Source organism: Pelophylax lessonae, assembly GCF_965119305.1.
Source record: "Pelophylax lessonae genome assembly, chromosome: 4".
Classification (NCBI taxonomy): Eukaryota; Metazoa; Chordata; class Amphibia; order Anura; family Ranidae; genus Pelophylax; species Pelophylax lessonae.
Window position 1 is genome coordinate 26677197 of NC_138771.1, and position 14361 is coordinate 26691557.

Sequence of the window (14361 nt, forward strand, 5' to 3'; positions counted from 1 at the left end):
TGCAAACATGAAAATATTTGTATGCCGACACCAGAACGGACGATTGTTCGCCTGTCAGTACACAATTCGGCCGACAGACCGCAGATTTGCAAGACTGGGCATGCTCAGAAAATAGAAAACACAGGGAAAGTTAACCATTACATGACATCACTTCTGCAGTCGGCGGACAAAATTCTTGTGCTGTCCTTGTGCTGTCTTTGCACTTTTCAGCAGACACCGACATCCCGGGGAGAAAAGAGGAACATTTGTAAGCCGACCATCGGTACGTGTGTACGGGGCTTAACTAGCAGCAAAAAGGCAAACATCCACATAGGACAAACCACAGGCCAACCACTCTCAATGGAAACAACGAGACAGACTAGAAAAGCAGAGCTTAGCACTACATGTTTATGTAGGGGCTGGTTTAGAGCAGCTAAATATCTTCTTAAAGCGGAGTTCCGGCCTCGGGGGTGAAATTTAGATAAAAATCCCCCCAGAACAGTCAGGGCTAGTACATTCCACAATGGATAGCCTCTGAACTGTCCCGGGTCGCACTTACTTTTTAGAAGAAATACTTACCTTGAAAATTTCTTCTCCAGCGCTGCCATCTCAGGTGTGGGCAGCTGAAGCCAGCGCGTCCTCTTCTGCATCCTCTTCGGTGACGTCGGAGTCCCAGAATAGCCTGCACCGGCCCCGCTCGTCATTTCCGGTGCAGGCGTGGCATCCCTGCACATCTTCTGGGCATGCCCAGAAGCTGTTTAGCAGGGAATGCCGCGCCTGCACCGGAAGTGACGAGCGGGGCCGGTGCAGGCGCATTAACTCCTGGGAGCGATGACGTTCATCTCCCAGGAGTCAATGCAAGCGGCCACAGAGGGAGGAAGTGGAAGGAATGTGAGTATATTTTCTTCTATAACAAGGTAAGTGAACAAAAAAAAAAAAATCGGGAGCATCCATTTCTTTTTCAGGTGACACTCAGCAAGCAGATGGCCCAAAATCGATTTTGAGGCCGGAACTCCGCTTTAAATCTATAACCCTCATTAGTCAACAACAGAGCGAATAGGATCTACGATTATCTTAAATGGGGGTAGTTGACTCCAAAAACATATTTCTTAAAGCTGAACTCCAGCAATTCAGCCACTTTGTCAAATGTGCTGGCATACTACGGCTTCAGTCCAAAGGAGTGCATGCCACGTTATGGACTTCTCGCTTTATTTTAATTATTATTTTTCTAATCTTTTAGCGCTGACAGAAGAGACACTGCTCTCTCATATAGCAGCAGCTCTGCCCGCCCCTACCCCTGACCATTTACAGGAGCCTTTATATTTTGTGAACGAGTTCACATAATACAAAGCATGCTGTGATTGGGCAGGAGGAGGGGGAAGGGTGGGCACAGCTCTTGCATGCGGCTCTGCTGTCTTAGGAGTTGGGACCAGAAGGGCTAGGGTCGGAGCTCCAGAACTAAAATGATAGCTATCTTCCTGGTGCTCAGTAAAAATACAAATTGTTAGTAATAAAGAGAAGTCCACAAGGTGACATGCACCTCGTTGGACTTACCAACTAGTAATCCAGCACATTGTACAAAGTGGCTGATTTTTGGCTGGAGTTCAGTTTTAAAGTGTAGGTAAACATCCATCTCTGACTTTTACCTCTAGGTAAGCCTATAATAAGGCTTACCTATAGGTAGTGTAAACATCTCCTAAAAGTGCACCGTTTAGGGGATATTTAATGTAAATGCAGCCAGTGACATCATTGGCACATGTGCTCTGAATGAACGGCCACCTGGACCACTCCTTCAGAGCCCTGTGCCCATGCGCGGCAGTGACATCATTACGGTTCTAGCCAGTCACAGAGCCGGAGTCCGTGAACCCGGAAGCAAGACGGGTGAAGAGGGGAGTGTCCGCAGCTCGGACATCTCGGCACTGGAAAGGCTTTGTTTTAAGGTAAGTTTACCATAATTTGCTACCCTTGCAGGGTATGAAAAAAAAATGTCCAGCAGTTTACAACCGCTTTAACCACTTCAATACAGGGCACTTTCACCCCCTTCCTGCCCAGGCCAATTTTCAGCTTTTAGCGCTGTTGCATTTTGAATTACAATTGCGCGGTCATGCAAACACTGTACCTAAACCAAATGTATGTCATTTTTTCCCCCACAAATAGAGCTTTCTTTTGGTTGTATTTGATCACTGCAAAGTTTTTTCTTTTTTGCTACACAAATAAAAAAAGACCGGAAAGTTAAAAAAAAAAAAAGTTTTTTTGTTTAGGTTATAAAATTTTGTAAATCGATATGTTTTTTTTTTTTTTTTTTTTAATTTCTATGTTTTTTTTTTTTTTTTTTTTTAATTTCTATATTTAAGAAGAGGTTGCAGAATAAACAGAGTTAAGGCAAATCAGGAAAAAAGGAGACAGAACAATCTGACAACAACATCATAAACATAGGTTCGTCAAAAAGCGATACGTTTTTTTCCTGCGCTGATGAGGCCGCACTGACAGGCACTGATGGGGTGGCACTCATATGCAGTACTGATAGGTGGCACTGATGGGCACTGATAGGCGGCCCTGATGGGCACTGATAGGCAGCACTGGTGGGTAATAATGGGCACTGGTGGGCGGCACCGATAGATTGCAATGATGGGCACTGGTGGGCAGCACTGATAGATGGCAATCATGGGCAGCTCTGATGGGGAGGGCACTGAAAGGGGGCGCGCAGAGCGCTGTATACTGCTGGACGTCATATGACGGCCAGTCAGGATAATACAACCACTTTGCTGCCATCAATCCGCTATAGGGCAAGCGGCAAGTGGTTAAAGCTTTCGGACCATTTACATTAATGGCTATAAAACAAAATGTGTATTTTTTTGCCCAACTTACCAAAATGGGAAGATAATGAGTCGGCTGACAGCGAACACCAGGGCGAATACACCGAACAGCACATTACACGACTTCTTCCACTCAGCATAACTGCACATTTTAGCGGCCTAGAAAAAAAAAAAAAGAAATTGACATGTGAAGTGTAATACTGATACAGCAACCATTTATCAGTGCACTATGTGAAAGCAAATTTTTTGTTTCCTACTCGGTGCCTTAATTCTGGCATTATTTAAAACCGCTTGTCAACCGCCGCAAGTACATATACTGCGGCGGTCAGCCCCGGCCAGGCAAAGTGACGTATATATACGTCACTAGCCTGTCACCGGCTTGTGGGCCAAAAGCGGGCGAGCGCGTGCCCGCTGAGGTGCGCGCCCGCCCCGGCTCGTTCACTAAGGAGTCCGTGCGTGTGACCGGTGGACTCGATGTCCGCCGGTCACACTGCGATCGTCGGTAGAGAGGGAGAAAGGCAGGCGGCTAATGTAAACAAGCCGCCTGTCATTCTCCCCTGTGTAAAAATGGAGATCAGACGGTTCTACTATGTAGGACCGTTGATCTCTGTTTTTACAGTAGTAGCCACAGCCAATCACAGTTAGAAGCACGCCCCTAGGACACACTTAACCCTTCCCTCTCCAATACAGTTAACCCCTTCCCTGCCAGTGTCATTTTTACAGTACCAGTGCATATATATAGCACTGATTACTGCAGTAATGTCACTGGTAACCCCAAAAGTGTCAAAAATGTCAGTCAAGGGTCCGATCTGTCCGCCGCAATGTCGCAGTCCCGCAAAAAAAAAAAAAAAAAATCGCAGATCGCCGCCATTACGCGTTAAAAAAAAAAACACCAAAAATGACAAAAATCTTTCCCTTTGTTAGTAAACGCGATAACTTTTGCGCAAACCAATCAAAATACGCCTTTTGCGATTTTTATTACCAAACATATGTAGAATAAAACAAATTGGCCGAAAATGTTAAAAAATTTTGATTTTTAAATTTTTTTGGGGGGGAATTTCATATAAAAAATTTGAAAAATATTGTTATTTTTGCAAAAATTACGCTCTTTTTTTGTTTATAGCGCATGTTCAAAAAATCGCACAGGTGATCAAATACCACCAAAAGAAAGCTCTGTTTGTGGGAAAAAAAAGGACGTCAAATTCGTTTAGGTACAGCGTCACACGACCGCGCAATTGTCCGTTAAAGTCACGCAGTAAAAAAATCGCAAAAAACCCCCTGGTCAGGAAGGGGGTAAAATCTTCCGGGGCTTAAGTGGTTAAAAGAATTTTACAGAAACGTATAACAGTCTCAGTGATATATCGGGTTCCTTGAGTAACATAAGGCTGCACATTATACAGGCACTGGGTGTGTCTAAGTATGTAAGTAACCTGTGCTTTACATACCATACAATACTTGAAGCAGTGTCTTGCTTTATCTCTGGCAATGAGGTATTTGTTATGCCCGAAGCGCTGTTTTTTCCTCATACCTTGGCTGACTGGTCCACATCAGCAAGCAAGAATCTGACAGCTGCTGGTGTTTACACTCCGCTATCGATTGCATTGATCCTTGTGTTAATCTTTATGTCTGGCTGGATGATAGTTGTCTCCTGTAACTCTCTCTTTATGACAGCGTTATCTGTCTTCAGGAGTTTATCTCCACCACTTCTTTTCACAGCTTTCTTTATGGACACTCACTAATGGGAATTCAGCTTCACCAGCACATAATGGTTATTGCAGCTCAGGTTATGAAGGACAGGGGGCATATCTTCACCTGTGATTTCCACGATGCTGAACGCTAGGAAGGCTACTTCCCACAAGGTCTATCATCCGGTATGGAAGGCATGTTTCCCTTGGTCTGAGTCTCAGAGCTGCTACCCTAGGATTTTCTCTGTAGGATGAATCTTCTTCTTTCTGTAGCTGGGATTGGGTCAGAACTGGCTTTCAGCACTATCAGGGGTCAGCATTGTGACTTTTCTATCTTGCGTGCCACGCTCCTTTTTGAATAAGACCTTTGCACAGGGGGTCTCATGTGGCTTCCCCTAGCTGTTCCCCTGTAACTCCAGGAGATATGTATCTGGTTCTCATTGTGCATCGAAAACTGCCATTAGAAACATTCCTACTTCTAGTCTCACATGGTGGTAGCCATCACCTCTGCGAGACAAGGGTCTGAAGTGGCAGCTTCATCCTGTAGGGCAGTGGTCCTCAACTCCAGTCCTCAGGGCCCACTAGCAGGCCAGATTTAAGGTATTACCTTGGGGAGATGTAGACTAGAGTACTGCAATCACTGAGCAGCAAATTATATCACCTGGGATGTATTTCAGTTATCTTGAAAACCTGGCCTGTTAGTGGGCCCTGTAGGCCAGGGTTGAGGACCACTGCTGTAGGGAACTCTTTCTGGTCTTGCACAGGGACGCGATGGTGCTGACCAGGACTTCTTTCTTGACTAAGGTACCCTCTTAGTTTTCTGTCCGGCTTCAAATCAGTTCAGTTTTGTCATTCTAAATGAACTGGAAGGAAACCCTGGCTTCTCATTACACGATCTCTAGGTGGCTCAGGCAGACCATCATTCAAGCTTATTGTCTCAAGGATCAGGTTCTACTCTCTGTTGAGGTGCAGTCTACTATACATGTGAGTCTTTCTTGGGCTTTTTGGCATTAAGCAAATGTTTCTCAGATTTGCAAGGCTACAACCTGGTCTTCTGTTCCCACATTCTCTACGTTCTACCAGGTGGACATTTCTGTCTCATCTGATGCCAGCTTTGGACGTAGGGACGCAGGCAGCCCCCAGTTTTCTGTTGTTTTCATGGGCTTGTTGGTGTTTGTTTGCTTTGTTAACCCCCCTCCTTTTCAACTGCCTTTGGACGTCCCAAAGGTTTAAAGCTTCTCGTGTCACTCGGTTGTACTCCTTGTAATGGACTCCCTTGAGGGACACAGGTCCCACCCCTCTGTGTTTAAGTCCCTGCTCTTGGTACTACTTTGCTACAAAAATGAGGCTTGCTGGTTGTGGGCAAGGTTATCTTGTGCTGGCTAACAGTTTTTTGTTGTCAGTGTCCATTTCTCCCGTAGGCAGCAACATAACCCAAAGGTTTAAGACTTTCCGTTTCTCTCAATAGACTTTAATAAAGGGATTACAACATACAGAAATCCTATTATATAAAGTGGGTATAAAGGCTCAAGTTTGTTTTTTTTTCCTTCATGCCTTCTATGCATGAAGGTAAAAAACCTCCTCTGTGCAGCAGCCCCTCCAGCCCCCCTAATACTTACCCAAGCCTGATCTTCCTCCAGCGCCGTGCACAAGAGCCTTGGCTCTCTGGGGACTCTCCCTCCTCAATCACAGCCAGTGAGCCATTGAGAGGGGGGTGGGGCCCAGCCGCAGCTCTGTGTGCGTATGGACACACAGAGCCATGGCTTGTGAATGAATCTGTTTGGGTGCCCTCATTGCAAGCTGCTTGCTCTGGGGGCATTCAGATGGTGGGAGGGGCCAAGAGTGCCGGTGAGGGACCCGAGAAGAGGAGTATCGGGGGTGCACTGTGCAAAACCATTACACAGAGCAGGTAAGAATGACATGTTTGTTATTTAAAAAAAAAAAAAAAAGCCTTTAAAGTGGTAGTAAACTCACTTTTTTATTGTACATACAGGAAAGCGTATAATAAGGCTTACCTGTAGGTACAGTGAATATCTCCTAAACTTGCACTGTTTAGGAGATATTTACATGACATACAGCCGGAGACGTCACCGACATTTGTGCTCTAAAGGCCTGGCGTACTGCGCCGGACCTTCTGAGCTTGTGCCGTAAACGAAGGCTCCCGTACACATGCTCCGGCCACTCACGTAGCTGGAGGCCGCAAACCCGGAAGGAAGACAAGTGGAGATGGAAGCCCTGCCAGCAGTGACAGCGTGCCATTGGTGGGCTTTGTTTTAAGGTAAGTCTTGCATAATGTGCTAGTATGTGATGAATACCAGCACATTATGACATTTCCTTGCAGGGCCTTTTTTTTTTTTTTTTTTTTTTAAGCTGCGGTTTACTACTGCTTTTAAATCATTTTGTGTCATTCTGTACTTTACCTCCAGCAAGACGTCAGAGACATCATGCACCAACATAGTCAGCGTTCCCACTCGGATATACTTGACAGTCCAGGAAAAGTTCAGCAGAAAGATGGTGGCACAGTGATGAACAACTTGTACATTAAAATCCTGCAATAACAAAATAACTGTAAGCTGTGGGTAGATTTTAAAATTAAACAGTTTTTACAAAATCTTACATTCTAATTTGGGTTTTGTGCCCATTTAAAGACAGAAGCACCTGAAAACAAATGTGTTTATAAGGGTAATGGTTAGAATCTCAGTCAGGCTTTTATTATCTGTCAGAAAACAACAAACAAAAATTCCCAGCTCACATACCAGCCAGCCTGCAGCAAACCGAATCAAACCTGACAGTTCACGTTAAAAACAAGGGGTTTCGTTTTGCACACATTTGCAAATATATGCGTAAGCTGCAGCGGCCACATCACAGAACCCCAGTGTACACAGTCCAAACTCTAGAGTTAGGATTGCACAGTACACTGGGGTGCGGTGACTTGGTCGCTGCAGCTTATGCGTTTATAATTGCAAATGTGTGCAAAACTAAACCCCTTGTATTTAATGTGAAATGTTATGGTAATTTGTCTTGTTGCAGGCTTGCTGGTAGATGAGCTGGGGATTTATGTTTGATGTTTTTTTAACCTGCGTCGCCCTTCCATGTGCCCTTTACTGCAAAGACCACTTATAGGTGGGGATGGTTGCCATTTGTTTGTACTTTTATTACTTGTCCCAGAGGCGAGGGGGAATTTCCCAAACTTGGAAAAAGAATAAAATTATGTTCTTCAGCTCTTTCCCACAATACTTAAGAATTATCTTATGTAGGTCTGTGTCACTCTTCACTTCCTACCCAGGAGTCCATATAGCAATTGAGGGGAAATCTCTTCAATAGAAAATTAACAGAGGTTCTAACTTTTCCTTACTGTATCCACACAACAAAGCAGAAGTTGTTGCATAAGAAATGCGGAAGGAGAAACAAAAGCTATAACAGGTGAAATTTCTCTCATTTGTAGCATTGGGTTTTCTACAATGCAGACCACTTTATTATACAACGTTGTTTAGGCCTCACGCCCACAGAATACCTATCCGTACACACCAGGGGAGTACATGTAGGGGTTACAATTGCGATCTGGTCCCATGCCTCAGGGGGCATGTGAGGCCCCACTGTATACTCCTGAATAGGAGGGCGGCAGCGGCGGCATGTAGAAGAACCGATCCCTCCATGTAGCTGCTGAATGCCTGCTTCTCCTCCTCTCCCTCCCGCAGACATTCAGCAGCTGCAGGAGGTAACTGGAGGGCATAGATTCTTCCACATGCAGCTTCTGCCGCCTCCTTATCGCCGTCCTTGGATCCGGTGTCCTTCCCTGACCCCCCTGGCCAGGGAGCTGTGTTTACTATGTCTCGGTTTATAAATGAGCAGGAAGCCTCTGTATAGAGCCATTCCTGCCCATTCATTCGGTAAGTCCCGGTTTACACTACCTGACAAGTCGCGGTCCATTCTGTGCTACGGGAACCGTTCTAATAGGAGCGACTCAAGTCTCTCCGACTTAGAAAACAGTTCCTGTACTACTTCGGGGCGACATCTGAGCGACTTGTGAAGTCTGTGCAAGTCGCGCCAAAGTCGCCCCCGAAGTCGGATCGCCATAGTGTGAACCGATACTAAATAAAAAAAAATTGTAACAAGAAACAAATAAATAAAATGGTAAAAAAAAATAATGAAATAATAAAACAAAAAACTACTTACACCAGTGGCGGAACTACCAGGGTCGCAAAGGTCCCACTAGAGACTGAGCTCTGGCATTCCGCCACTGTAGGTGTTCCATGCATCCCTCGTGCAGCTACTCATTTTTTTGTCTATTGGGACAAAGTGGCTGTATGGACACAGACGCTGGTCCCCAATTGACAGCCATGTGGGTGCATGTTCACGAATACACACTATCTGCATTCAGGGACATGCACCCTCATCTGCATGGCTGTCAAAGAGACCAGCGGCTGTTTAGAGATGAATGGGACTGCCTGCACACAAATGTGCAGAACACCTCTGCATCCCATTCAGGCAAAGACGGCCCTTCGCACCGGAGTACGTATAGGTATGCCCATGTGGACGAGGCCTTACAAAAGGAAAAGTTATTTTGTAGTTATTTTTTTATTTCTGGCATTATCCAGTCTGAATTTTATGCAAAGACAAAAAATAAAAGCCTCCAATTTCCTTCAGCTTCCCCTGTGAACAAGGAGCCTTGCAGGATTTACATTCAAAGTCTCTGGTCGCATTTTGATTTCCTGTCTGTTTTCACTCAGACAACAAGCTGCTGGATGGGAGGATGGAAACATTTACAATGCTATATGCTGGAATGGTAGTAGCTGATCGGATTACTATTTAGTGCAATACTAAAACCACAGAAACATTTAAAACAGTAGGACAGTATTTAGAATGGAAATTTTGTCTCACCTTTCTTCTGACATCCGAGGCCACACTGAACAGCAGGGACCAATAAAAGCTCAGCTCTAACACATAGTACCAGTACTGGGATGATAGCACTTCCTGCCAATAGCAAAAGACATAGGTAAATAATACGTGTCAACCAAGATTATCTGAGCAAACATGTTACGCACACACTGGGGAATTAGAATTTCAGCAAACTGGGCCATAGCAAAGAAGAAAGTGTCTGAACTGAAAGGGAATTTCGTTACAAGAAAAGAAAAATCGGAGACTATAAACTTAAAGTGGTTCTATAGCCTCAAGGCTTTTTTTTTACCTTAATGCATTCTAAAAATGGGTGTACTTGCGGGATGTTATGTTGTGTTATTGAGTGCTACAAGACTACAAAACTAAAAACCTGTATTTTATGAAAGATTGAGCATATGCAAGCAAATTCATACCAAAGGACACTTTTTGGACTGATGCATTGTTTGTTTTGTTTATGATATATATGGTTTGATAGGATATACTGATCCTGAAAATTGCTATGCAAACAGATTTATAGGGATACTAGCACATTACCAATGGGAGCGCAGCACCACTTTTTAATATCATTTCCATAGACACACTCCTAAACCTTGTGGACAGCCTTCCCAGAAGAGTTGAAGCTGTTATAGCTGCAAAGGTTGGGCCAACTCAATATTAAACCCTACAGACTAAGACTGGGATGCCATTAAAGTTCATGTGCGTGTAAAGGCAGGTGTCCCAATACTTTTGGTAATTTAGTGTATATTATAAATGATGCATTGTATACCCGTTTCAGGACCGCCCACCACACTTATGGCGCTTTTCCACTGCATGGAATGGATCGGTTTGGTTTGCTTTGGTGCTTTTCCACTGCATGGTATTGCATGGTACGTGTAATGGGCCATACACACTATAAGATTTTCTGAAGACTTTTTTCTTTAGACTTACCAAAACCATATAATATGAGGTCAAACCTAAACACTTTCAATTTGTATGCAATCTGGCAAGCCCTTGCACTACATAGAAAAGGTAAATCTGAAGGAAATCTAACCACAAAAGTTGGATAGTGTGTATCCAGCTTTAGAACGGTTTGGTACGGTTTGGTACAGCGGCGCTTTTCCACATGGCACGGCTCGGTAAAACAGTACCACCTCGGTTGTGGTTCCAAGCGGGCCGTACCTATACCATATCCCACAATCCTTTGCATGCAGCCTTGATTGTTTGTCACTACTAGCCAATGATTGGTCAGAGAATCGTTATAATCCCACCCACTTACTACTTTAGTGGAAAAGCAAACCGAGCTGAATAGAGCCTATACAGTGCCGACTCGTACCACGCAGTGGAAAAGCAAACTGAGCCGAGCTGGGCCAAGCAGTGCCGAGTGGAGCTGAGCCAGTACTTGCAGTGGAAAAGTGCCATTATACTGCATTAGAGATGGGCTCACGTGTGTTTGGACAAGAGTCAGAACCTGCCAGAGCTATCCCACTAAGAAGCTGTCAAAGCAGACAGCCAATAATAGGCAGAGGAGACATGCTCCGCCCTGCAACCACACTTCTACAAGGGGTACGCCTGAGCTCATCCTTGGTGTTAAAAATGCCTGGAAAAAGGAAGGCACCATCAAGGAGGCAGTCAATCAGCTACAGCCCCTTGCAACATCTGGAGGAACCCTAGTTGAGAATGGCTGTCACAGACAACACAAAATGCCTTGTTTCCTATGCTGTCCCTTCACCACACAGCAATGCCGTGTACAGCATGCGGTTACCACATTGCTATGCCGCTGCAGTGATTAGAATTATATTGAAATTCGGCATTGGTACGCTAGTGCTGTGGTAGCTAACTGGGCTACTTCTGGGGGCGCTCCGGGTTCGATTCCTGGCCAATGCAAGAAAAAAAAAAAAAGAATTATATTGAAATTCCACTTGAGACATCTCAAAGTTATGTGAAAAAGAAAAAGGAGTAAACAATGTGATATGCCGAGACTGGCATACCAGCACTGTGTTTCCCAGCCCACATCAGTTGCCAATACAATAAGCACAGCTTCCTAAACTTTAATTGATACTCTTTATTGGCTAACTTTAGATATAAGCTTTTGAAACAATGTGTTCAGTATCTTTTATTACAATTTTTATTTTTATTACATTTTTTATTCATTTGTCCATCACATCCTTTGCGCGGGTTATTGTTGGTATTTACACCACCAAGTTTTTCTAACTTTAGATATAAGCTTTTGAAACAACGTGTTCAGTATCTTTGCCAGGTAAAACACTTCGTTCCAGACACGGTATCAGTACTTCAGTGTCTCACCTGTTTTGGGTAGCCTACCCACACTTCCCACACATCATAAAACCAGGGTTTCTGTAAAAGAAAGATAATAGAAATAAGCGGTTAGCACAGTGTTCAGAAAATCTCTCTCAATATTTAAAGTGTATGTAAAGACAAACCCTTTTTTTTTAAAGTTTTGAATGGAGTTGGGGGAAGGGATAAAACCCCATCAATACAGGTATAGTTGTTGCCAGGGGCAACCCAACATTGCTTGGGTCCCAGACAACTCAATGGTTTTAGTTCGCATGAAGCTGCACACCAAGTGGTTACCTGCGGTTAGGGACAGTTGTCTGAGCTAAGATGCAGCAGACTGCCTACCTAACTGCAGGTAGCACTGTGGTGTGCAGCTACATGTGAACAGCGGCGGCTGCTGTCAGCCTGCCATTTGTTTCTATAAGCGGAGTGGCCGCTGCCATTTGCATGTACGGGTCATTCCAGCTGCAAAAATCTGGTGTATGCAGGTAACCTGGCATGTGAAGGAGGCCTAAGGCACCTTTCTCATTAATGTTCCGATCTGTCAAGTTATTCAGACGGACCCGATCGGAACCTCCATACTCCTCTATGGTGCAGCGGGTGTAAACGGAATTGTGCCCATTTACAACCGACAACATGCAATCCGATCCAATAAAAACAGACAGATAGAGATCCGTACCCCTTCTGTCAAGCAAATCGGATGGGAAAGCAGTCGAGTGTAAACGGATAGGCGGTCCGTTTACATTTACCGCTCATAGAGGAGAGTGGGCGGTGTCTGTATTCACTCTGCATGAGGACCCGTCATCAGCCTGCTCAGCGAACAGATCCCTTGCTGAACAAGTGAATCGCAGGTGGAGTCCCCCTGCGTGAAAGGACCCTAAAGCCCCGTACACACGCAACGATTATCGGCCGACCGGACGTCCGTCTTTTGTCGTTTGGTGTTTTGTTGTTTGGAATGTGCCTAGACTGCACACAAATTTTCTCGCCCGACAAAATTCTACTTCAGAAGTGATGTCATGTGTTGGTTTGCTTTCTTTGTGTTCTTTCTTCTCTGAGCATGCCCAGACTTGCTCATTCGATTTTTCCCTGTCAAAATCTGTACTGACTGCACGAAAACCGGCCGCGTTTTGACGGCGGACAAAAATTTTAAAGCCTGCACACCAGTCGGTTGTTGGAAGCATCATACTAACAAGCCGAAAATCGGCAGATCAGTCGGACGAAAATTCCCTGCCGATTTTCGATGCGTGTGTACGAGGCTTAAGACTGCACATAGAGTAGCAGATTTCTCACCTACAAGGATAACTTATATGTTCCTTTCACATGAGGTGGACTCCGCCTTTGATCCGTTTGTTCAGCAAGGTATCTGTCCACTGATACCCGCTGAGCAGGTCTGTGTCCACTCAGCTTATGCAGAGCGGACACTGCCTGCTCTCCTCTATGGGCAGTCAGATGTAAACAAACAGTCTGTCCGTTTACTCCTGACTGCCATTTGATCTGATCTGCTGGACGGAAGGGGAACGCCATCCGTCTGTTTTTAGCGGATCGGACTGGGTGTAGCTGGGTGTAAATGGACACATGTCAGTTTACAACCACCGTTTCATAGAGGAGAATAAATGTTCAGATTGGGTCGGCCTGAAAATGGACATGCAGACCAGATCACAACATTCGTCTGAAAAGGGTCATAAGACTGGTTACCAGGAAATATAGTGGACTGAAACAAGTTGAGGTGCAAAGGGACAATTTGTAACCAAAAAATGTGAATTAAGGAATAAAGATTTAACCTTTACACAGCCCACTGCACTATTTTGGTCCAACTTTAATGCAACTTGAGGGCCATAGATTTCAATGTTAACCCCCAAAAGTTGCATGAAAGTCATACCTGAATGTTTTACATGCAACAGTTGTTCGACTTTGCAGAGGGACAAGTCACATCCAAGTCGCCCCCATTTAAAGTTGCGTCAAAGTCGCTTGACTTTGGAGTTGAACAAATGTGAATGGAGCCTTAGACAGGCCATACAGGCTGCAAATTTATTTCCTGCAACCTGAAATTTTCACGAATTCTCCATCAACACAGACAGTGCTGAAAGGGGAATCCCTTCTGCCACGTCATTGTATGCTCCCAGTGAGGGGGGGGGGAGGGAAACTGCCCCTGCCAGGAGAAGACAGTGATTGATGCTAGCGGCTATAGCAGCCGCTAGCGATAATCACAATAGAATCAGGCAGGCTGGTTGCGCCCAAGTTGATGGATCAATCGACTTGGTACATTCAGCCTGCCCATTAACGGTTCCAATCTCGGCCGGTTCCTGCTGAACCAGCCAAAATTTGAACCGTCTAAGGCCAGCCTAAGTGGGAAAATTTCTACCAAGCTTTCATACAGGTTTCATCTTCCACCAATGATGTACTGTCTAGGCAAACATGAGACACAACATGTGACTTACATCATACAGGACGGCGACTCCTCCAATCAAAGCGCACAGGTAGAAGGCGAACCTCCAGCTGAAAGGGGAACAGATCACTGTGAGTTCAGAGAGAAATCTCTTTTGCTGCCTTATACTTGTGAAAAAAAAGCAATGCTTCCAGATTTAGCAGACCTATTGTATTGTAAGCGGAACTAAACTCTCCTAATCAACATGATTTTTTTCAATTCTTTATTTAAATTTGTTTACAAAAAATTACAATAAAATAAAATAAAATCATGCTCCATATGA

At 44.6% G+C, this 14361-nt stretch overlaps 1 protein-coding gene across 1 annotated transcript in view; it reads right to left on the reverse strand.

Moving 5' to 3' along the window:
- CERS3 (ceramide synthase 3) overlaps window positions 1-14361 on the reverse strand; it is a 160713-nt gene that overhangs the window by 22683 nt on the left and 123669 nt on the right. The window contains exons 4-8 of the mRNA XM_082253062.1: window positions 14092-14149; window positions 11663-11713; window positions 9362-9454; window positions 6901-7029; window positions 2848-2954 (exon numbers count right to left, since the gene is read on the reverse strand). Of these exons, the coding sequence (XP_082109188.1) occupies window positions 2848-2954; window positions 6901-7029; window positions 9362-9454; window positions 11663-11713; window positions 14092-14149 (438 nt within the window). The remainder of the gene's footprint in view (window positions 1-2847; window positions 2955-6900; window positions 7030-9361; window positions 9455-11662; window positions 11714-14091; window positions 14150-14361) is intronic.